Consider the following 23,223-nt stretch of genomic DNA (forward strand, 5'->3'; position numbering starts at 1 on the left):
TTGTTTTTTATCCAGTATGGAGGAGCTATTGTGCAGAGTCTAATCTGCTAAAGTAAAAGCAGTCATAGGCAGCCTAACAACTGTAGGCCTTGTGAATGGAAAGAACTTTTTTTTTTTCCATAATAAACTTACAGTAAATGTTGTTAGGATTTGTCAAGACTTCTTACAACAATATGACCAAGAGTTGTGTAACAGAGGAAGGAATTAAGGGGCATTATTTTTAACCAAGACTATCTTATTGCCCTGTTTTCTTGGACCAGATGTTGCAAATCCAGTTCGGCTGCCTCTCGTGCACTGAGTGGGGCAGCCTTGCTGATTTGTCCTTCATTAAACCCACCAATGCCACCTCAAGGTCATTTACATTTTAAACTTCAAGTAATAGCTTTATTGGGCTTCCCTGGTGGCTCAGACAGTAAAGAATCTGCCTGCAATGCAGGAGACCTGGGTTTGATCCCTTGGTTGGGAAGATCTCCTGGAAGAGGGCATGGCAACCCACTCCAGTACTCTTGCTTGGGAAATCCTATGGGCAGAGGAGCCTGGCGGGCTACAGTCTGTGGGGTCACAAAGAGTCAGATAATACTGAGCGACTAACACTTTCACAATAACTTTATTACATAGGATCTTGTCATGCTTTGCTCACAGGAAGAACCAGTCTTCTGGGCAGAGCCAAAGACACAGCTGCAGTTAACGCTTATAGTTAACCAAGCACTATATTCCATTTCTATAGATGAATTTTTCTTTTACGTTTTTTTTCATATTTGTTCTTGACACCATGAAGATGAATGTTTCATTTAAGGTAATAAAAATACACTGAATTGAAATACATTTGTCTCAGCCTTCTCGAGGGAGTTTTCACATACTTTTTTTTTTTTTTTTAATTCTAAATGTTATCTGAAGCTGATTTTAAAAAAGCACCTATTTGCTGCTACCTTGTCTTGCTTTGTCAAGTAGGTGGTGCTGCTGAGGCTACTCTAGCCTCTACCTGAGGAAACTCTTTCCTAAAAACGATTTCTTAGTCACAGCTTTGTTATTTATAATGAGAAAATTAACAGCACATCAGTATACATTATGAACACCACTGGATCAAAATGCCAAATTGATTCTTCCTGTTTGCAAATCTCAGTTATGCAAAGAATCTCTAACCAGAATTAGTCAGCATCAATTTCCCCTCTACTTCTCATTGCCCGTGTGGCTTATCTTCCAAAGACATCCAGCCAGCTTTCGTGCATGCCAGCACAGTGGTAGCAGGCTATGATGTGAAATCAGCAAAACGTACTGACACATGAAATTAGCTGTCAGCTACCATGGGTCAGAACCCACAGCTTCTGTGTCCTGTTGCGGTGAACATCTTGAGCTGCTCTCGTACCCCATAGGTCATCCCCTTTTCCTGTTTCCTCTCCTAGCACTCCAGCTCGCGCCTGAATTACCAAAGCAGCGTCCAGGGATCCTCTCAGTCCCAGAGCACACTAGGCTATTCCTCCTCGTCTCAGCAGAGCGCACAGTACCACCCATCTCACCAGGCCCACCGCTACTGACCGGCCGCAGCTTAGAGCACAGACTCCAGCAATATGATGTCTGCATTGAACAGAACCAAAAATGCAAGCTCTGATGCTGCCAGCCACTTAGGAGGAAAACTATTTACGGAGCATTTTGCAAGACTGACTGACGTCTCTTCTTTAGTGACTTAAAGAAGATGTTTGTGAAGTTTCCCCAACAGCCTTTCCCTGCATGTGTCCCATTGAGACTTCTCTGATAAAGCGTCTGATCTAATCCCAGCACTTAACTTCTGTAACCTTCAGCATCTTTGGGAAGGATTTCCTGGTGCACCTTTCTCATGCTGTAGCAATCGCTATGATTTCTCTTTCCAGAGCTCTTTTATTGGGATTTTACTGTTTTAGAAACAAGACTCCAGTGGTATATAGTTTTATACTTCATGAACTGAGCTAGCAACACAGGTAGATATGCCCCTCTCACAGCACTGCGTGGTTTTCGAAGAATACAACTCTTTTGTTCATGGAAGTCTTAAACCGGAACTGTTACTGTCCCAAAGTACCTTACGATTACATTTTTATTTATCTAGTTTCAGGGAAGGTCTAATAAAAAGACAAGTGGTGGGACAGTGGGAACCTGCAACCAAAAACAGCCTAGATCTTTGCAGTTACTATGCTTTATGCTATGAAGAACTAAAACATGGTAATTTTTATATAATCCTTCATATGGAACTTAGTTCCCAGAATCATCTTATTCTGAATAGTATTCAGTAATTAAGAATGATAATTTTAAACTTCATGTAGCTTAAGTCTACTTTAAAAAGGGTTTTGATGAAATACAGTCCTCTGGTGACCCACACCAGAAAACTGGAGAGAGGATTAACTGCACTTGGATTTCTTTAAGAGTAATGCTGATCACAGGATGTATTGCTTCCCTTTGAAGGGAAAGCTTTTCTTGTGTATTGTACATACAGCTGGCTTCTCTAAAGAACTGTTGGTTTCTTCACATCTGGGTCAGCTTGAGTAACTTTCTTACATAATCAAGGGTACTCAAATAGAAGCCTGCAAATTAATCTGCTTTTAAAACAGAAAGCAGTGTTCTCCATTCGTATTTGTGTTAGACATAGAGTGACTATTTTTAAAGCATGTTACAAGTTTAGGTTTTGTTCATGTTTCAAGTATGTATGATGTATGCATAATTTTGCTGTTATTACTGAAACTTAATTCTATCAAGAATCTTTTCATTGCACTGAATGCTTTCTTTTGCCCCTAGGAGAAAACTTAATAATTTTGTGCCTAAACTATGGGCAGATAGTATACGACTATATTATCTAAGTACATATTTACATTTCTATGATCTATGAATTAGAGGCTGAGTTTGCTCTTAGCCAGTGAGTTCTTTCTTAGCCAGCATAAGGAAGCTCCCCAGAGTCCCACAGAAATGTAAAGACTTAAGAGCTTCCATTGTAATGAAAGGGGCAAGAAATTTGTGTTCTTCTAAATGCTACTAGCAGCACCAGCCTTGTTTTAATGTTTTCTTGAGCTAGAAGAAATAGCTGATCGTTGTTATATGCAAGTTATATGCATTTTTTTTACTCTTCCTTGTGAACTTATCTACCTGGTTATCTACTCTGGGTCCATACACAAGTAAAATAAGATTTTAGACAGAAGCCAGTATACATTTTGCACTATTGATGTGATACTGTAGCCAGCAAGGACCTTCCTGATCTCAGCATAATAATGCTTATTAATAACGAAGACTGTGTAGGGACGCTGATGAACACGGACGATGAAACAGTTGACGTGCTCCACTGGAAGGAATTGATTGTCTCCATGGTGATTTACTGCTTCCGCTGTTAAAAATGAGAAACTAGTAGCCCTCTGTATAATGTAGCCACCTGTGTGAAGTTCTGTCCTGGGCCCTGAAGCCTCCGTGTCATCAGATCTTCACGGTACCCTCCCCCTGTGTCCAGGTCATGCTGGGGGAGATGGGAAGGGCAAGACATATTTCCTGTCCTTGAAGAGCTCATGACTGAGTCCATGACAGGAAGCCTTCCTGGGATGACAGGCTTATAAATGAAACCATCTTAGAACATGAGGTCTGTTCGTTTACTTCTAAACCCTCTTGAAGAGAGTTATTATCCCAAGTTTTGCCCTATAATAAACAAGCATCATAGAGAGGTTTCTTTGTTTATCTACCTTCAAGAAAAGCAACAATTAAGTATCACCACAGTCATTAATATATATTTGAAATGTTAACAGCAGCCTTTCAACAATTGGGTGGCCCCTGTAGACAGAATATACTCAACTAAGTTGAGTTTGTAGGAAATTACAGTGAAAAGAGAAGCTCTGTTCCTGCCCTTGAGAGGGGCATACATTTAGTAAAAGACAAACCCAAATATGTGTATGAATCAAAATATCATGCCCTTTAATACACTTTGATATAAATCCTTGTGATATGTGCTTATATGATCACAGGACTACCTTGCTTTCTTTGCATGTAGTGAATTTTAGTGGCAGAACTGATACAGAAGCTGGTAGGGATTTTATCAGTTGATCCCATTGTTCTTCACACAGGGTCCAGCCAGATATGCCCATTACACACGTGACTCTTTCTGGTCACTGCACTGGTACTGGCCCTTTCCTCCTGTGGTCTTGCCTCAGAGTTGGTGATGCCCACTGGTGCCCATTACCCTTTGAAATAATTTTGGTTCACAATTTCCTTTTCCTTGTATAAGGAGAACAAAGCCTTTAACATAGTCATGGGCCCTAAAACTGTGGGCCCTTGAAGGAAACCTGTGAAGATCTTTGAGGTTAAAATTTACTTTTGTGTTCCCCAAATAACCACATTCCTCTTCAAAAATTTATTACGATCGGTGTCCCCTGAGAATGCAGGGTGGACATCCAAACCAGGGGAAGTTACTGAAAGGAAGGGAGGAATCAAAGCAAAGGTTTTCTGCATTTCATATTGCAAATCAGTTTTTGAGTTAGCTTTTTTGGTAAGGTGTGTATTTAGGAAAAAATATTCTCGAGTTTCAGGACAGCTGAGCTCACAGGTAAGGCAGCCTGGCGGCAGTACTGACACTACGAGGCTGAAACAATCCTTATGCTGAAGTAGATCATGCAGGAACATACAGAAACCAAGGACATGTATATTTTTATATCTGTGTGGTTTTAAAACATTAGTACTTAGAATTTTGGCCTTCTGCACTACTCTTTTGCTCTTGTAAACACAATTTACATTTAAGAATGGAAAGGGATGACATTTACTTACGTGTTCACTGCCTCATTCCTGGAGAAGCAACTGCTAGTTGTATGCCTCTATAATGATGCTGTTTTCTCTGCTGAAGAGAAGAGAAAAAATAGTTGAACAATAAGACTTGCGGCTTAATCTGCGTGGAATGCTTGTATGTGACAAACTGTACAATGAAGGAATAGTCTATGAAAACTACAAATCCTAACCTCTGTAATGTTATCTTTCTGGGGAATGGAGAAAGGCAGTGAAATGGCAGACTAAAGGAAGCTTGAAGGATTCAAGTATAAATAATATTTTATATAAAACATAGCTGTTTAGGTTTCCTTAATCTTCAAGAATAGTCACAAATATCATAAGGCAAAGTTCATTGTTTTAGGGTTTTTAAAAAATGTGTTGTACCTAAGGCCATACTTACTCTTCTATGCTATCACTGCGAAGGAGTGATATGTATGTATTATATGAAAAAAATCCTTAATGCACTGTTATCGCCTAAATATTTAGTAAATTAATACTATTTAATTTTTTTAAAAATTTGTCTGTGTAGACACTAAAAGTATTACACAAAATCTGGACTGAAGATGTCCTTTTTAACAACAATTTAAAGTACTTTTTATATATGTTATGTAGTATATCCTTTCTAAACTGCCTAGTTTGTATTTCCCATAATTCCTGTATGTGAAGTGTACCTGTTCTTGTCTCTCTTTTCAGCCATTTTTCTGCACGCATCCCTGTTTGTACGACTTTAGACATGACTGTGTATGCTTTGCACACACACTGGGAGGTGTGCACTGAAAGCCGGCTGCCCCCCAGCGGGGCCTGCTCCCCGGGGTGCAGGACAAGCTTGCAGCTTTGGAGCCAAGTGTTTCTCGCTTTTGAGTTTTCCTGACATCCTTCTTGAAATGACTGTTAGAAATTAATTACATTGCATTTATTTTATATTCTTGGTTGTAATAAAATTTAATTGACTTTGTGTCACTGTGGATTTTTTAAGTGTAGGAAAAACTCTTGTTACAACAAGTTTTAGTGTTAAAATCTGATGTGTGTGCCTCGAAGCTTTTCAGATTACACTTGTCCTGCAGAGATGCAGAGTCTCCTTGTGAGCTGCAGTAAGTTATCTTATTTAGGATGCTTATGATGTCACAAAACCAAAGAGGCAAGGCTTGCAAATACCTCAGAAGCAAAATTACAGTTTTTTAAACATCTCTAGGGGAGATACCCTTTAAAAAAAAAAAAGAAATTTAGAAAGATGTTTTAGAGAAAGCAAATAGGCAGTGTTTTGTGGGAAGAGTGGCCCTGGAAGTTTCTTTTATGAGGATATTATGTTGTGCCTGGCTGCCCCCTCCTACAATTTACTTGATGAATCGTCTATGGTTATTCCAATGGGTAAAGTCATCATGGAGTGAACTGAAGAATGTTTAAGTGACATAAGCATTCAACATAAAACTTGAACTCTGGACTTCCTTGCTGGTCCAATGTATAAGATTCCATGCTCCCAATGGAGGGGGCCTGGGTTTGACCCCTACTCGAAGAACAAAGATCCCACATGCCACAACTAAGCCTGTGAACCACAACAAAGATCCAGTGCAGTCGACATAATAAATTAAAAAAAAAAAAACTTGAACTCTATTTAAAATAGATATTGCTTCACCACTTGACACAAACTATATTTAACACTGTGACACACACAGGATAGAGCTGCTCTTGGGGAACAGTTTGACCACAGCTGCCTTTCTAACCAGCCACCTGGGTAAGAGAAAGTGGATGACCGCGCAAACCCCTTATCACTCCTGGGAAAATAGCTTGAAGGTATCGGGCTATCTCCCTAGCCATCTGTAAGTTCTTTGTGGACGAGGTCTGGGTTTTATTCTTTCACTCCCAGCACCTGGCATGATGCCCAACACAGCAGATAAAATGGTGAGTCATTAGCATCAGCTCTGTACATTGACATGATTCCTTGATATGCCATAATTGTGTATGGACAGGGAGATGAACCTATATATTTGTGTTCTGTGAATAAGGAAAAGGCATTTCTTTTTTATTTATTTGTTGTTGAGGTATAGTTGAAGTACAATACTATGTAAGTTTCAGGTGTACCACACACAGTGAATCATAATTTTTAAAGGTTCTACCCCATTTACAGTTCTATTGACTATTATTTCCTGTTATGCAGTATATCCTTGCAGCTTGTTTATTTTATAGTCGTTTGCACCTCTTAATCCTCTACTCCTATCATGCCCTTCCCCCGTCCCTCTCCTTTCCTCGCTGTTAACCACTAGTTCTCTGTATCTGTGAGTCAGCTTTTTTTTAAACATTCACTAGTGTGTTGTATTTTTTAGAGTCCACATATAAGTGATATCATAGTTTCTGTCTTTGACCTATCTCATTAAGCATTGTTGTTCAGTTCCTAATGGTGTCCTACTGTTTGCCACCCCATGGACTGCAGCACGACAGACTTCCCTCTTCTTCACTGTCTCCCAGAGTTTGCTCAAAATCACGTCCACTGAATTGGTGATGCCATCCAACCGTCTCATCCTCTGTTGTCGCCTTCTCCTTTTGCCTTCAGTCATTAAGCATAATGTCCTCCAAGTCTATCCATGTTGCAAATGGCAAAATCTCATTCTTTTTTGAGTATTATCCCATTATATATATAATACATAATGGGATATATATTATACATAGATACATGACCATGTTTATCTATTCCTCTGTTGAAGGACACTTACGCTGCTTCCATATCTCAGCAATTTTAAGTAATGCTGCTCTGAACACTGGGGTGCATGTATCTTTTTGAATTAGCATTTTCATTTTATCTGGATAGACAGGAGTAGGACTGCTGGGTCATATGGTATTTCTGTTTGTTAGTTTTTTGAGGAAATGCCATACTTTTTTCACAGTGGCTGCACCAATTTCCATTCCCACCAACAGTGTACAGGGTTCCCTTGGGGCACTATATTCTTAAAATAGGTTCATATCTTATATTTTTGGTTCCAAAGTCATAATATCACTCTAGAGGAACAAATAGTTCAAACAGTATTTGAGTAAAAGATTAAGCCAAGTTAGCCATCTTCTTTAGAAGCCACTTTTCCTTTGGTTCTTGAAGAGGAGGGCATCTATATTAAAACCTCACACAGCATTTATCTAGCAGGTAGTAGAAAGACAGCTTGGACAAGCACCACACAAACAAAATAGGAACATTTGTTCATTTGATCTAAATGAGAGAACAGAACATAGGGGAAAGAAATGAAAATACTGGCCTAAAACATTAATATATATTTAGCACATTCCTTGTGACTTTTCACTTTCTGCTCTTCAGACTTACAGGAATGTTTTCACACACGCTACTAAGGACTGGATGTCTGTGTCCTCCCCCTGATTGTTATGTTGAAGACCTCATCTCCAGTGTGGCAGTGTTGGAGATAGTGTGTTTGTGGACGTAAGCAAGGTTAAATGAGGTCACATGGGTGGGCCCTGATCCAATAGCATCAGTGTCCCAGTAAGAAGAGGTGCTAGAGTGCACGTGCCCGGGCTCCCCCTTCTGTCGCTCTGCTCCCTTCTCCCTCCTCTTCCTCCTCCTTTCTCTCTCTCCCCAACCCCTCTTCCCACCATGTGAGGACACAGCCAGTAGGCGATCATCTGCAAGCCAGGAGGGCAGTGTTTACAGAAAACTTGACTCTGCCAGACTGATCTTGGACTTCCCGGCCTCCAGAACTCTGAGAAAATAAATCTCTGTGATTTAAGCCACCCAGTTTATGGTGTTTTGTTACAGAAACCGGAGCAAACTAATACATACTTTGGACCAAGAAGTGGGCTGTGGCAGTAACAAACACCTAAAAATATAGAAGGGGCTTCAGAACTGGGTAGTAGGTAGAGGCTGGAAGACGTGTGTGCTAGAAACAAAACATTAAGGGCAATTCTAGTGAGGGCTCAGAAGGAAAAGAGAACTGAGGGAAAGCTTCCATCTTCTTAGAATAAAGAGTGTAAGTAATCATGAACAGAATTCTGGTAGGAGTATGAACATTAAAGACCATTCTGGTGAGTTCTCAGATGGAAATGAGAAACAGGAGAAAGGAAATTGGAAACTGAAGACGCAGCAATCCTCGTTACAGAGTGGCAAAGAACTCGGCTGAACTGTGCTCCAGTGTTTTATGAAAAGTAGAATTTTTGAGCTATGAAATTGCTCTTAAAAGATCTCTCTTGTGGTGGGGAAAATGGACACAGAGAGTACGGTAGAAGGAATACTGAGGAGAAAGAAGACACTTGAAACACTGCAGACTTTCGCCTTCCTCGGGTCTTGTCTCCTGCATTTATTCTCTTGTATGCATTGGTTGGTCCTGGGAGTCCCTCTTTGAAAGATCTGGCGCTTCAAGAAAATGCTAACATGTAACAAGCTTTTCTTTTGGTTGTAAGATTTACCTAAATTGATGGAAACCTGCAGACCTTAAGTTATAAACAAGATGTTCAAGATTTGACTGAATTCAGCTGCAGGTGCCATATTTTAGTTGTAAATGTATGATTAAATATCTACCGGCATAACTCATAAGCAGCAGTATGAAGACATCTTAACTATACAGTTCAAAGGACTCTGAGAACTTTCTAGGTGCGCGTGTGTGTGCGCTCAGTGTCCAACTCTTTGCAACCCCATGGACTGCAGCCTGCCAGGCCCCTCTGTCCGTGGAATTTTCCCAGTAAGACTATCGGGTGGGTTGCCATTTCCTGCTCCAGGGGATCTTCCCAACCCAGGGATCAAACCTGTGTCTCCTGCTTTGGCAGGCAGATTCTTAGCACTGAGCCACCTGGGAAGCCCATATATCCTTATAACAAAGCCCAAATCAAGAAACAGGACAAATTCATCACTCCAGAAAACTCCCTCCTTCTCCTTTCTAGTTAATACCCCCACACTCACAAAGGCAACCACTGTTCTGTTTTCTATCACCAAATATTAGTTTTGTCTTTTCAGAATTCCATTTAAATAGAATCATGCAGTTTGCACTCTTTTGTGTCTGGATTCTTTGGCACAACATCATGTTTTAAGAGTTACCCATATTGGATATATCAGCTTGTTTCTTTTTATTTCTGATAATATCCCATTGTATAACTATACCACTATTTAGTCATTTGTCTATTGATGGACATTTGGGGTTCTTTCTGTTTGGGGCTACTATGAATCATGCTATTATAAACATTTTTGTATAAGTTTTGTTGAGAACATATATTTTCATTTCTTTTGTAGAAAGAATAGTTAGAAATGGAACTGGTACATCACAAGATATATTTTCTCTTTAAAATAAATTGCCTAAGAGTTTTCTAATTTTATATAATTTTCTACTCTGAGTAGTTCATGAGAATCCAGTTGCTTTGAAATTCAGTAACATTTAATATTGTCAATCTTCTTGTAAGTTAACCAATGCTTTCTTATGTCAGTCTCCCAAATTAATAGAAATAAGAACAAACATTAACAACTGGGACCTAATCAAACTTACAAGCTTTTACAGAGCAAGGCAAACCATAAACAAAATGAAAACACAACCTACAGAATGGAGAAAATATTTGCAAATGATGAGACCAACAAGGGATTACCTTCCAAAATATACAAACAGCTCACAACTCAAAAATAAAAAATGGATAGGAGACCTAAACAGACATTTCTCCAAAGAAGGCATACAGATGGTCAATAGGTGCATGAAAAGATGCTCAACATCACTAATTATTAGAGAAATGCAAAGCAAAACTACAACGAGGTGTCACGTCACACCAGTGAGAATGGGCATCATCAAAAAGGCTGCAAATAATAAATGCTAGAGTGGACGTGGAGGAAAGGGAACCCTTCGACACTATTGCGAGGAACGTAAGCTGGTACAGCCACTACAGAGAAAAGTATGGAGGTTCCTTAAAAAACTAAAAATAGAGCTACCATATGACCTGGCAATCCCACTCCTGGGCATATATCTGGAGAAAACCATACCTCAGAAAGATACATGCACCCCAGTGTTCACTTTAGTATGATTTACAATAGCCAAGACATGAAGGCAACTTAAATGCTCATCAACAGAGAGATGGATACAGAAGATGTAGTGTGTGTGTATATATATGCAATGAAATATTATTAAGCCATAAAAATAACAAAATAGTGCCATTTGCAGCAACACAGATGGACCTAGAGACTGTCACAATGAATGAAGTCAGAAAGACAGATATCATATGATATTGCTTACACATGGAAATCTAAAAGAAGGCTACAAATGAACTTATCTACAAAACAGAAAGAGTTTCCGAAAACAAAAGCAACCTTATGTTTCTAAGGGGTGAGGAGGGGAGGAATAAATTGGGAGGTTGGGACTGACATATACACAGTACTATATGTATATATAAAATAGATAAGTAACAAGGACAGAATGTATAGCACTGGGAACTCTACTCTGCAATGACCTATACGGGAAAAGAATCTAAAAAAGAGTGGATGTATGTATAACTGATTCACTTTTCTGGACACCTGAAACTCATACAACATTGTAAATCAACTATATCCTAATAAAAATTCAAAAAGCAAAAACCATGCTCTCTTCTCAAGATATGATTAATATGATTTGTTTTACTCATGATATGCTTACATGAATCTTAACTAGTTTAAAAAACTGGGCTGAATACCTAAATAGACATTTCTCCAAAGAAGACATACAGATGTTGGGCATATGAAAAGATGCCCAACATCACTAATTATTAGAGAAATGCAAATAAGAGCTACCATGAGGTACCACCTCATGCCAGTCAGAATGGCCATCACTAAAAAGGTGACAAATAACAAAAGCTGGAGAGGATGCGGAAAAAAGGAAACTCTGTTACACTGTTGGTAGGAATGTTAGTTGGTGCAGCTACTAACAGTATGGCAGTTCCTCAGAAAACTAAAAATAGAATTCCCATATGATCCAGCAATCCCATTCTTGGGAATATATACAGACAAAACCATAATTCAAAAAGATACATGCAGCCTCCACCCACTCTGTTCATAACAGCACTATTCACAATAGCTAAGGTATGGAAACAATCTAAACGTCATTTGACAGATGAGTAGATAAAGATGTGGTACAAATATACAAGGGAATATTACTCAACCATAAAAAAGAAATGCCATTTGCAACGACATGGATACAACTAGAGATGATATGCAACTAGAGATTCACACCAAATGAAGTTAAGTCAGAAAGGCAAATACCATATGATATCACTTATATTTGGAATCTAAAATATGACAGAAACCAAAGTGGAAAAGAATATATAAAAATGAATGTAAAAGAAGACATACGGATGGCTAACAAACACATGAAAAGATGCTCAACATCACTCATTATTAGAGAAATGCAAATCAAAACCACAATGAGGTACCACTTCACACCAGTCAGAATGGCTGCGATCCAAAAATCTGCAAGCAATAAATGCTGGAGAGGGTGTGGAGAAAAGGGAACCCTCCTACACTGTTGGTGGGAATGCAAACTAGTACAGCCACTATGGAGAACAGTGTGGAGATTCCTTAAAAAATTGCAAATAGAACTACCTTATGACCCAGCAATCCCACTTCTGGGCATACACACCGAGGAAACCAGAATTGAAAGAGACACATGTACCCCAATGTTCATCGCAGCACTGTTTATAATAGCCAGGACATGGAAACAACCTAGATGTCCATCAGCAGATGAATGGATAAGAAAGCTGTGGTACATATACACAATGGAGTATTACTCAGCCGTTAAAAAGAATTCATTTGAATCAGTTCTGATGAGATGGATGAAACTGGAGCCGATTATACAGAGTGAAGTAAGCCAGAAAGACAAACACCAATACAGTATACTAACACATATATATGGAATTTAGGAAGATGGCAATGACGACCCTGTATGCAAGACAGGGAAAGAGACACAGATGTGTATAACGGACTTTTGGACTCAGAGGGAGAGGGAGAGGGTGGGATGATTTGGGAGAATGACATTCTAACATGTATACTATCATGTGAATTGAATCGCCAGTCTATGTCTGACGCAGGATGCAGCATGCTTGGGGCTGGTGCATGGGGATGACCCAGAAAGATGTTATGGGGAGGGAGGTGGGAGGGGGGTTCATGTTTGGGAAGGCATGTAAGAATTAAAGATTTTAAAATTAAAAAAAAAACAAAACTTATTAATTCCAAAAAAAAAAAAAATGAATGTATCATTATATGTGTAACTGTATCACTTTCCTGTACAGCAGTAATTAACACATTGTAAGTAAACTATACTTCAATCAAAATATATTAAAAATATCATCAATCTTTTAAAAATTTTTTAGCAATTCTTATACATATGTACTGATATCTCAGTATGGCTTTAATTTGCATTTCCAAGCTGACCAAATGATGTTGAACATTTTGTCAGGTGCTTATTAGTACATGAAAGATCATTAGTATCATCATCCTTCTGTGTAGTGTCTAAGGCTTCTTTCTACTTTTAAGGTGTTTTATGCATTCTTTACATATTTTGAATATAAGTCCTTTGTCATATACATGCATCACAAATATTTTTTAATTTTGATGAGGTCCAATTTTTCCATGTTTAGTATATGTGTATATATATATATATATATATATATATATATATACCCTAAGAAACACTTGACTACCCCAAAGTGTGAAGATAGTCACCTTTATTTTCTTCTAATAGATTTTAGTTTTAGCTTTTTTCTATGATCCACCTTGAAATAATTTTTGTGTAAGATGTGAGGTCAAGGATCTTTTTTTCTTCTACAAATATCTAGGAGTAGGGAGAAGCAATAGGAAGTAAATTAATACATTACATCATGGTACCACTGTGCTGACCATCAGTGAGGATGATAGACACAGAAGCAGTGGAGACTTGTAGTCACCCCAAGGGGTAGCTTCAAAAGTGTTTGAAGGGGGCTCCCCTGGGGGCCTAGTGTTTAAGAATCCACCTTGCAGTGCAGGGGCCACTGGTTTGATCCCTGGTCCAGGAAGATCCCACATGCCTCCGGGCAACTGAGCTCATGGACCACAGCTACTGAGCCAGCACTCTAGAGCCCTTGAAGAGCAGCTGCTGAGCCCAGGTGCTGCAGCTGCTACAGCCTGTGTGCCCAGAGTCCATGCTCCCCAATGAGAGAGGCCAGTGCAGGGAGAAGCTTGCACACTGCAACTGGAGAGTGGCCCCTGCTCGCCGCAGCTAGAGAAAAGCCTGCGTGCAGCAACGGACTCACCATGGCCATAAATAAATCAGTCTTAAAACAGAAAAGAAAAAGTGTTTGGGGGAACCTAATTCCCAGCCTCAACACTGTTTAAGAGAGAATACCTTTCTAATGTCCAAGAACAGAAAAGGGCTTCCCAAGTAGTCCAGTGGTAAAGAATCCACCTGCCAATGCAGGAGGCTCAGGAGAGGCAGGTCCCGTGTCTAGGTCGGGAAGATCTCCTGGAAGAGGAAATGGCAACCCACTCCTGTATTCTTGCCTGGGAAATCCTATGGGCAGGGGAGCCTGTTGGGCTACAGTCCATGAGGTCACAAAGAAATGGACATGACAGCACAAAAAACCTTCCTAACGTCCAAGAACAGAAAAAGCTTGATTAACAAGGGTCCCCATGGGACTTCTTTGGTGGTCCAGTGGCTAAGACTCCATGCAGGGGGCCTCCCAATGCAGGGGGCCGCGGTTTGATCCCAGGTCAGGGAACCAGATCCCACATGTTGCAACTAAAGACCTTACATGCTGCAACTAAAGATCGAAGATCATGCATGCTGCAACTAAGACCCAGTGCAGCCAAATAAGTAAATAAAAAGACAACTGATATTCCAAAAACAAAACAAGGGTCCCCATGAGTTGATGCCATGATGTTTCCCATTATATTCTCATCACATTGCAGAAAAGAACACAGACATTGAGCTGGTTAAATGTCACAAGGCTAATGCCACTTGTGATCCCTAATAAGTGAGCTCTAACTTTCACCTCCACATCAGCCATATCAACAAGGTGCAACAGAAGGAACACGAAATTTGGAGACAGGCTTGAAATCTGGCCCTCCACCTTTGCTGCAGTTCATGGGGTCACAAAGAGTTGGGCATGACCTAGTGACTGGACAGCAACAGCAACTGCCTTTGAACTGTGCAGCCTTGGATAAGTTACTGAAACTTGTTTTATTATCTTATCTTGTTTTATTATCTATAAATTGCCAAAAATAGCATCTATCTCAGACCTTAAGGATTAAATAAGAAATATGTGTTGTGCCCAGCAGAGTGCCTGGCCCATAGTAGACTCTCAATAAATGTGCATTCTACTGTTTTTCTCTTTCCTCTGCAATTTCTATGTGCTTGAATGTGTGTTTCTAGTGTAACTAATATGTTTAATACCCTTTATTTCATTCATTTAATGGTCTGTCTTAAGATAGAAGATGACATCTACAGATTTCCTCTTCTTGGGCTCTAAAATCACTGCGGATGGTGACTGCAGCCATGAAATCAGAAGATGATTGCTTCTTGGCAGGAAAGCTATGACAAACCCAGACTGTGTTAAAAGGCAAAGGCATCACTTTGCTGACAAAGGTCTGTATAGTCAAGGCTATGGTCTTTCAAAATTCAGACTTAATTGAAGAAAGTATGGAAAACCATTAGGCCATTAAGCTATGACCTAAACCAAATCCCTTATGATTATATAGTGGAACTTACAAATAGATTCAAGGGAGTAAACCCGATACACTGCCTGAAGAACTATGGATGGAAGTTCATGACACTGTATGGGAGGCGATGATCAAAAGCATCCCCAAGAAAAAGGAATTTAAAAAGGCAAAATGGCTGTCTGAAGAGGCTTTACAAACTGCTGAGAAGAGAAGCAAAATGCAAAAGAGAAAAGGAAAGATATACCCATCTAAATGCAGAGTTCCATAGAATATCAAAGAGAGATGAGAAAGTCTTCCTAAGTAAAAAATGCAAAGAAATAGAGGAAAACAAAGAATGGGAAAAACTAGAGATCTCTTCAAGAAAATTAGAGATTCCATGGGAACATTTTATGCAAAGATGGTGTGCACACAATAAAGGACAGAAATGGTCTGGACCTAACAGAAGCAGAAGATATTAAGAAGAGGTGGCAAGAATATACAGAAGAACTGTACAAAAAAGATCTTAATAACCCAGATAATCACCATGGTGTGATGACTCACCTAGAGCCATACATCTTGGAGTGTGAAGTCAAGTGGGCCTTAAGAAGCATAACTACAAACAAAGATAGTGGAGGTGATGGAATTCCAGCTGAGCTATTTCAAATCATAAAAGGTGATGCTGTGAAAGTGCTGCACTCAATATGCCAGCAAATTTGGAAAACTCAGCAGTGGCCACAGCACTGGAAAAGGTCAGTTTTCATTCCAATCCCAAAGAAACGCAACACCAAAGAATGTTCAAGCTACTGCACAATTGTACTCATTTCACATGTTAGCAAAGTAGTGCTCAAAATTCTCCAAGTCAGGCTTGAACAGTATGTGAACTGAGAATTTCCAGATGTTCACGTTGGATTTAGAAAAGGCAGAGGAACCAGAGACCAAATTTCCAACATCCATTGGATCAAAGAAAAAGCAAGAGAATTCCAGAAAAACATCTACTTCTGTTTCAGTGACTACACTAAAGCCTTTGACTGTATGGATGACAACAAACTGGAAAAGTCTTAGAGAGATGGGAATACCAGACCACCTTACCTGCCTCCTGCAAAACCTGTATGCAGGTCAAGAAGCAACAGTTAGAACCGGACGTGGAACAACAGACTGGTTCCAAATTGGGAAAGGAATACGTCAAGGCTGTATACTGTCACCCTGTTTATTTAACTTATATTCAGAGTACATCATGTGAAATGCTGGGCTGGAGGAAGCACAAGCTAGAATCAAGACTTCAGGGAGAAATATCAATGTCAGATATGCAGATGACACCACTTTTATGGCAGAAAGTGAAGGGGAACTAAAGAGCCTCTTGATGAAAGTGAAAGAGGAGAGTGAAAAAGCTGGCTTAAAACTCAACATTCAGAAAACTAAGATCATGGCGTCTGGTTTCATCACTTCATGGCAAATATATGGGGAAACAATGGAAACAGTGACAGACTTTATTTTGGGGGGCTTCAAAATCACAGCAGATGGTGACTACAGCCATGAAATTAAAAGATGCTTGCTCCTTGGAAGAATAGCTATGACCAACCTAGACAGTATAGTAAAAAGCAGGGGCATTACTTTGCCAACAAAGGTCTGTCTAAGGCAAAGCTGCGGTTTTTCCAGTAGTCATGTATGGATGTGAGAGTTGGACCATAAAGAAGGCTGAGCGCCAAAGAATTGATGCTTTGAACTGTGGTGCTGGAGAAGACTCTTGAGAGCCCTTTGGAAAGCAAGGAGGTCAAACCGGTCAATCCTAAAGGAAATCAATCCTGAATATTCATTAGAAGGACTAATGCTGAAGCTCCAAATCTTTGGCCACCTGATGCGAAGAGCTGACTCACTGGAAAAGACACTGATGCTGAGAAAGACTGAAGGCAGGAGGAGAAGCGGATGACAGAGGATGAGATGGTCACTGACTCTATGGACGTAAATTTGAGCAAACTCCGGGAGATGGAGGACAGAGAAGCCTGGCTTGCTGCAGTCCACGGGGTCGCAAAGAGTTGGACACGACTGAGTGAATGAACAACAGCATGGTCTTTCCAGGAGTCGGGTACGGTTGTGAGAGCCAGGCAATAAGGCAGAGCGCCGAAGAATTTATGCCTTTGAACTGTAGTGCTGGAGAAGACTCTTGAGAGTCCCTTGGAAAGCAAGGAGTTCAAACCAGTCAATCTTAAAAGAAATCAACCCTGAATACTCTTTAGAAGGACTGATGCTGAAGCTGAATCTCCAATACTTCGGCTACCTGATGTGAACAGCTGACTCTTTGGAAAAGGCTGTGATGCAGGAAAAGGCTGAAGGTAGAAAGAGAAGAGGGTGACAGAGGATGAGATGGTTGGATGGCATCACCAATTCAATGGACATGAACTTGGGCAAACTCCAGGAGATGGTGAGGGACAGCAAGCCTGGCATGCTGCAGTCCATGGGGTCACAAAGAGTTGGACATGACTGAGCAACTGAACCACCACCACAACAATGATGACATCTTCATCTATATGACTGCTAGGATAGTTGCTTGCAGGTCAAGAAGGACACCACCCTTCATGCCAGGGAGCACTCTTACAAGCAGAAGAGGCTTGTAAGAGCCTATGTAACAGGCATCCGGGTTCAGCTTCTTTAATGAAACTCTACTGAAAAATGAGGCACTACTTCACTATGTTTTGGTAGCTTCACCCATCATCTCCTTTTATCTACCTCAACAAGAAGTTCATTAGATTGTGTTTCATACCACTTATATCTATAGCTATACCAATGAGAGCCACTGTCATTTCTGGACAAGCAATTGCAATATGAAGTCGAAGCCATCCACCCAGTTTGGATCCAAAAAGTACATCATTCCTCCACTTCTCCAATGCAGTTCTTGTGAATTACTTCCAGCTCCTGAGTGATCCAGTTCCTGTGTACTTCCAGCTCCTGAGTGATCAGATCTCAAAAAGACATGGTCCAGAGATATGTAAAACTCCTCAACTATCAGTACTCTTGTACCATTCACACGTGAAAGACTACCGGGAACAAAAAGAGCTCCTGAGTTTTGCCTTTAATCCCTGTATGCTAGGTTTGGAAGGTCTGGCCCACTAAGGGGCGAGGGGGAAAGAGATGAAGAGGAAGAGATGCTCTCTCTGTGATAGTACAAGGAGCTGTCTGAGAAGAGCAGCCTGTAGTGGGTGAGCCTGGCTGTTCCAGCACCCCAGCCTGCTGGTCAGTGTTTTGGCAGAAAGGCCTGATGGAGTTGAAGTGGTTTGAGCCCAAACTCCAATCTAATAAAACAAAGTTCCCTTCCAAAAGGTCCTGCACTTAGGAGAAACTGCTGGAAGCATCATCCAAATTGAGCAAGGCATGAGCAGTGAAGCCAAAGGGAAGAAGAGGTCCAAATGGAAACAGGGGAGGGTGCAGAAGAGGTGGGTCCAGAAAATCCAAAGGAATTTTTCCCCCTAATCTATTCACAGAAACTAACACATATCTAAAAGTCTTTTTTAAAAAACCCACTTTCTTGATGCACCAATGGTTTAAAAAGTTTCACATATATTTCTGTATAAATAAGAAACATTTATATTTGCTTCTCTACTCACACTATGTATATAAAAGCTCTTTTGGTATGAACAAGGAGCTTAGCATCGACTGTAATATATATGTGTGTATAATTACTTTGTAATTCATAGGAACTTTCATAGGAAGAAGACAGTCCAAAAAAGAACCACAGGTTAAGCAGTGGTCCCTGCCAACTAAATTATGTTAACAGTTCTTATATGATGGTTTGTAACATGTTCTTTGTTTCTAGTGAGGACTAGAAATAGGAAAATAATCTTTTAAGCAGAAATTCAAGGTGGGTCTCATGTAGCCTTAATAATATCTGGTGACTTTCTTCTGAAATTTCCCTATATCATTTAGCTATCCTATTATTTTTAACGTTTGGTCTTGTATCTTGACACCAATTAGGTAGTGCACTTGTTAAAGCAATGACCAGGCTTCTGATTTTGTTCACCTTTGAATCTCCCAGGGCCTTGTACATATAAAGAATGTCCAAGTATATTGTTAAGTGAGAAGGTTGGGCACATGGGACAACTTTCTAAGTTGAAAGTTCTAAAACTGGTTAGTGGTCTAAGTGAGGCCACCTATTCTTATTGTTGGACACTATTAACCCTGGTGGCTCCAACAGTAAAGCGTCTGCCTACAGTGCAGGAGACTCGGGTTCAATCCCTGGGTTGGGAAGATCCCCTGGAGAAGGAAATGGAAACCCCACTCCAGTATTCTTGCTTGGAGAATCCCATGGACAGAGGAGCCTGGTGGGCTACAGTCCATGGGGTCGCAGAGTCGGACATGACTGAGCGACTTCACACACACACATTGGTTAATTATGTTGGCCTTGAGTGAAAAAGTTGGCCTAAAGCTCAACATTCAGAAAACAAAGATCATGGCATCTGGTCCCATCACTTCATGGGAAATAGATGGGGAAACAGTGGAAACAGTGTCAGACTTTATTTTTTGGGGCTCCAGAATCACTGCAGATGGTGACTGCAGCCATGAAATTAAAGGATGTTTACTCCTTGGAAGAAAAGTTATGATCAACCTAGACAGCATATTCAAAAGCAGAGACACTACTTTGCCGACTAAGGTTCGTCTAGTCAAGGCTATGGTTTTTCCTGTGGTCATGTATGGATGTGAGAGTTGGACTGTGAAGAAGGCTGAGCGCCAAAGAATTGATGCTTTTGAACTGTGGTGTTGGAGAAGACTCTTGAGAGTCCCTTGGACTGCAAGGAGATCCAACAAGTCCATTCTGAAGCAGATCAACCCTGGGATTTCTTTGGAAGGATTGATGCTAAAGCTGAAACTCCAGTACGTTGGCCACCTCATGCGAAGAGTTGACTCACCGGAAAACACTCTGATGCTGGGAGGGATTGGGGGCAGGAGGAGAAGGGGACGACCGAGGATGAGATGGCTGGATGGCATTACCGACTCGATGGACATGAGTCTGGGTGAACTCCGGGAGATGGTGATGGACAGGGAGGCCTGGCGTGCTGTGATTCATGGGGTCGCAAAGAGTCGGACATGACTGAGCGACTGAACTGAACTGAACTGAACTGAACTGGGTGGCCTAATCCATGTGACTTGCGTAGTCTCTTTGCATTGTTCTTTTCCCTGTGTTCTGCAGGAACACAAAATAATAAAAAGGCTGGACATCTTATCTGGAACTCACCCTAGCCAACAGAATTAACTTTTGTTTGCTCCAAAGACTACAGAATGAAAACAGTGGATCTCAAATCTAGATCTTTTCACAGATCTAGTTTCAGCAAACAAGTCAGTCTCAAGCCCAGCCCAGCCACCACACCCTCTCTAATTCAGAGAAGCGAACAAATGAATTCTGCAACGTTTTAATGCTCTTTTAAAAAGCAGGAAAATACTCCAAATTAAAGCCGTCTAAAATTCTTCTTCCCATGTACCTGCACAAAAACTTATTGACACCTAACTTAAAATATTGTTACAAAAACCAAATGAATATCCAGTATTCAACCCAGTGTCTCACAAACAGATGTTTCATGGAACACCACTTCAAATATTTTAAAAAACGGAAGTTTACATGGTGAAACATGTCTGAAAAATTCTGGGATAAACTCAAAGTACAGGCTTTCTCAGAGCCTTTAATATGCTGATGACATTGTGAATTTCTAGGAAGTGATATAATGCACCTTTTTCATGTTTATTGACCAAAGAACTCCTTTTTTCCCTGCACCTCCAAAGATCGCTCAACAGAAAACAATTTGGAAATCCCTAGGGATAGACCCTATGGTTGCCTCCTCCACAACTTTGCTCTGCTTCTCCTTGCTGTCAGCAGCCTGACTGGTTCATTCCAACCATTCCTTCCATGGTGACTGAGGCCCTCCCCTCAGCTCCGGAGGATGGACAGTGATTAGACCAAACCCAACACATTTGATCTCAACCCCTTGGTTCAGGCATGAGCTTGTCATGCAAATCTGGCTGATAAAATCTGAGGGAAAATCTTTAGAGAAGTTTTTTCCGAGGATTTCTCTCAAACTTAAAAAAAAAAAAAAAGAAAACCAAGACAGTCACACTCACATTCCTTTTTCTGTGTCTGGGCTGCTCTGTATGAGCTGGCAACTGTGACCCCCATCTCAGGATCACAGAAGGAACCAACGTCAGAGGCTATGCTGAAGTGCCCAGGATCACTGAGAAGAAAGAGGGAGACAGCCAGGATCCCTGAGGGCATTGAATCACTGATTTTACCAGCCCAGCAACTGTCCTGTCTTTGGAATTCTCTTCTGGGACATTACAGAAGTCCTTATTTTAAAAGTCAGCTTTAACTGTTCTGTTTTCTTAAAAAGTATTTGCAGTCAAAAGTGTCCAGATATGGGGGTCTAACTAGTCAGAGCGTTAATGACACTGGTACAAGTACGGAACATTTAAAATATGTGTTGCTGCTAAGTCGCGTCAGTCGTGTCCGACTCTGTGTGACCCCATGGACTGTAACCTACCAGGCTCCTCCATCCATGGGAATCTCTAGGCAAGAGTACTGGAGCGGGTTGCCATTGCCTTCTCCGAAATACATGTTAGGCAATGTTAAAAAGCAGTAGCTTACTTCAAATTAAGTATCTCCTACCATGATTACTGGGATTTTCAATCTTTATATTTAAATTAATGACTCTATCAGCATTTTTAGTGTCACTAAATTAGAAAATTAAATGTTTATTCCTTAGCAGCAGTGACGGGCTATGATGATAAACTATCATCAGAGCAGTGGAACAATAAAATCCGTAACTAACCGATGAAACCCCTCTGAGCCTCTCAGGAAGCAGAATGTGCACAGCAGCCCGTGTCTCGCTGTGGTTGCCTGGCGGGGGCTGCACCACGCGTGGGCTAAGACTGTTCTCCCCTTTGCATTCAACACATTTGTGTAACGTCCTCCCTGTGTGCAAAACTCTGGGCAAGATTCCCTTTCCCTGTCCTCCAAGCCCTACTCCCCTCTGAAAGTCCTATTTGCATCTCATTTCCATGCTGCTGCTGCTGCTAAGTCGCTTCAGTCGTGTCCGACTCTGTGCGACCCCATAGACAGCAGCCCACCAGGCTCCACCTTCCCTGGCCTCCCTAATTCTTGCAGCTTCCACTAAGCAACCTTTCAAAAGAATTCTTCCCAGATACCTAGTCTGAACCACTTCCTTTGGCATTTAATTGTACTCACCTTGTATTTTCTCAAATCAGTGTTCTATCTGGGCCCCCCCGGTGGAATGAAAGTAGTAGAGAGAAGGTGGAAGTGATAAGAATACTGTCTAAGTTGATGGTTCTCAAGTCTGTCAGACCCCAAACCCTCTTTTATATGAAATATTTTTGTAATGCCGTTTACCTATTATGAAATTCATAGATAAGGTAACTGACCTACACATATAATTTCAAAATATATCAATACAATGCTCTCAGTTCAGTTGCTCAGTCATGTCCGATTCTTTGCGACCCCATGACTAGACATAGTTTAAAATAGTACAGTAACTTATGATAAAGTAATCTCTGTCTCAATATGTAAATGACTGACATGATTATACTGCATTAGAAGCCACAGTGAATTACGGAGAAAACGCAGACTGACAGAAGATGTTTTACAACTCAAATACCACACACCATGGAATTAGTGATGTGACTTTATGAAAGGATGAACAATATTTGCTGAAGTTAAAAAAGAAAAGCCAAAAAACAACTTATTTTGATTTATGTGGTAGGCTCATTTCTAGAATTTTGTTCAGTTCAGTTGTTCAGTCGTGTCTGACTCTTGTGTGACCCCATGGACTGCAGCACGCCAGGCCTCCCTGTCCATCACCAATTCC

The 23,223-nt window shown here is 40.6% G+C and overlaps 1 protein-coding gene across 3 annotated transcripts in view; it reads left to right on the forward strand.

Moving 5' to 3' along the window:
- The window catches only part of CDK19 (cyclin dependent kinase 19), a 169,777-nt gene extending 164,061 nt beyond the window's left edge, over positions 1-5,716 (forward strand). For all 3 annotated transcript variants that reach the window (XM_069598119.1, XM_069598121.1, XM_069598120.2), the window contains one exon: positions 1,404-5,716. In XM_069598119.1, coding sequence (XP_069454220.1) covers positions 1,404-1,535 — 132 coding nt within the window. In that variant the 3' untranslated portion in view covers positions 1,536-5,716. The remainder of the gene's footprint in view (positions 1-1,403) is intronic.
- The last annotated feature ends 17,507 nt before the right edge of the window (positions 5,717-23,223 follow it).

The sequence above is a fragment of the Ovis canadensis genome, chromosome 8 (genome assembly GCF_042477335.2).
Source record: "Ovis canadensis isolate MfBH-ARS-UI-01 breed Bighorn chromosome 8, ARS-UI_OviCan_v2, whole genome shotgun sequence".
In the NCBI taxonomy this organism is placed as follows: domain Eukaryota; kingdom Metazoa; phylum Chordata; class Mammalia; order Artiodactyla; family Bovidae; genus Ovis; species Ovis canadensis.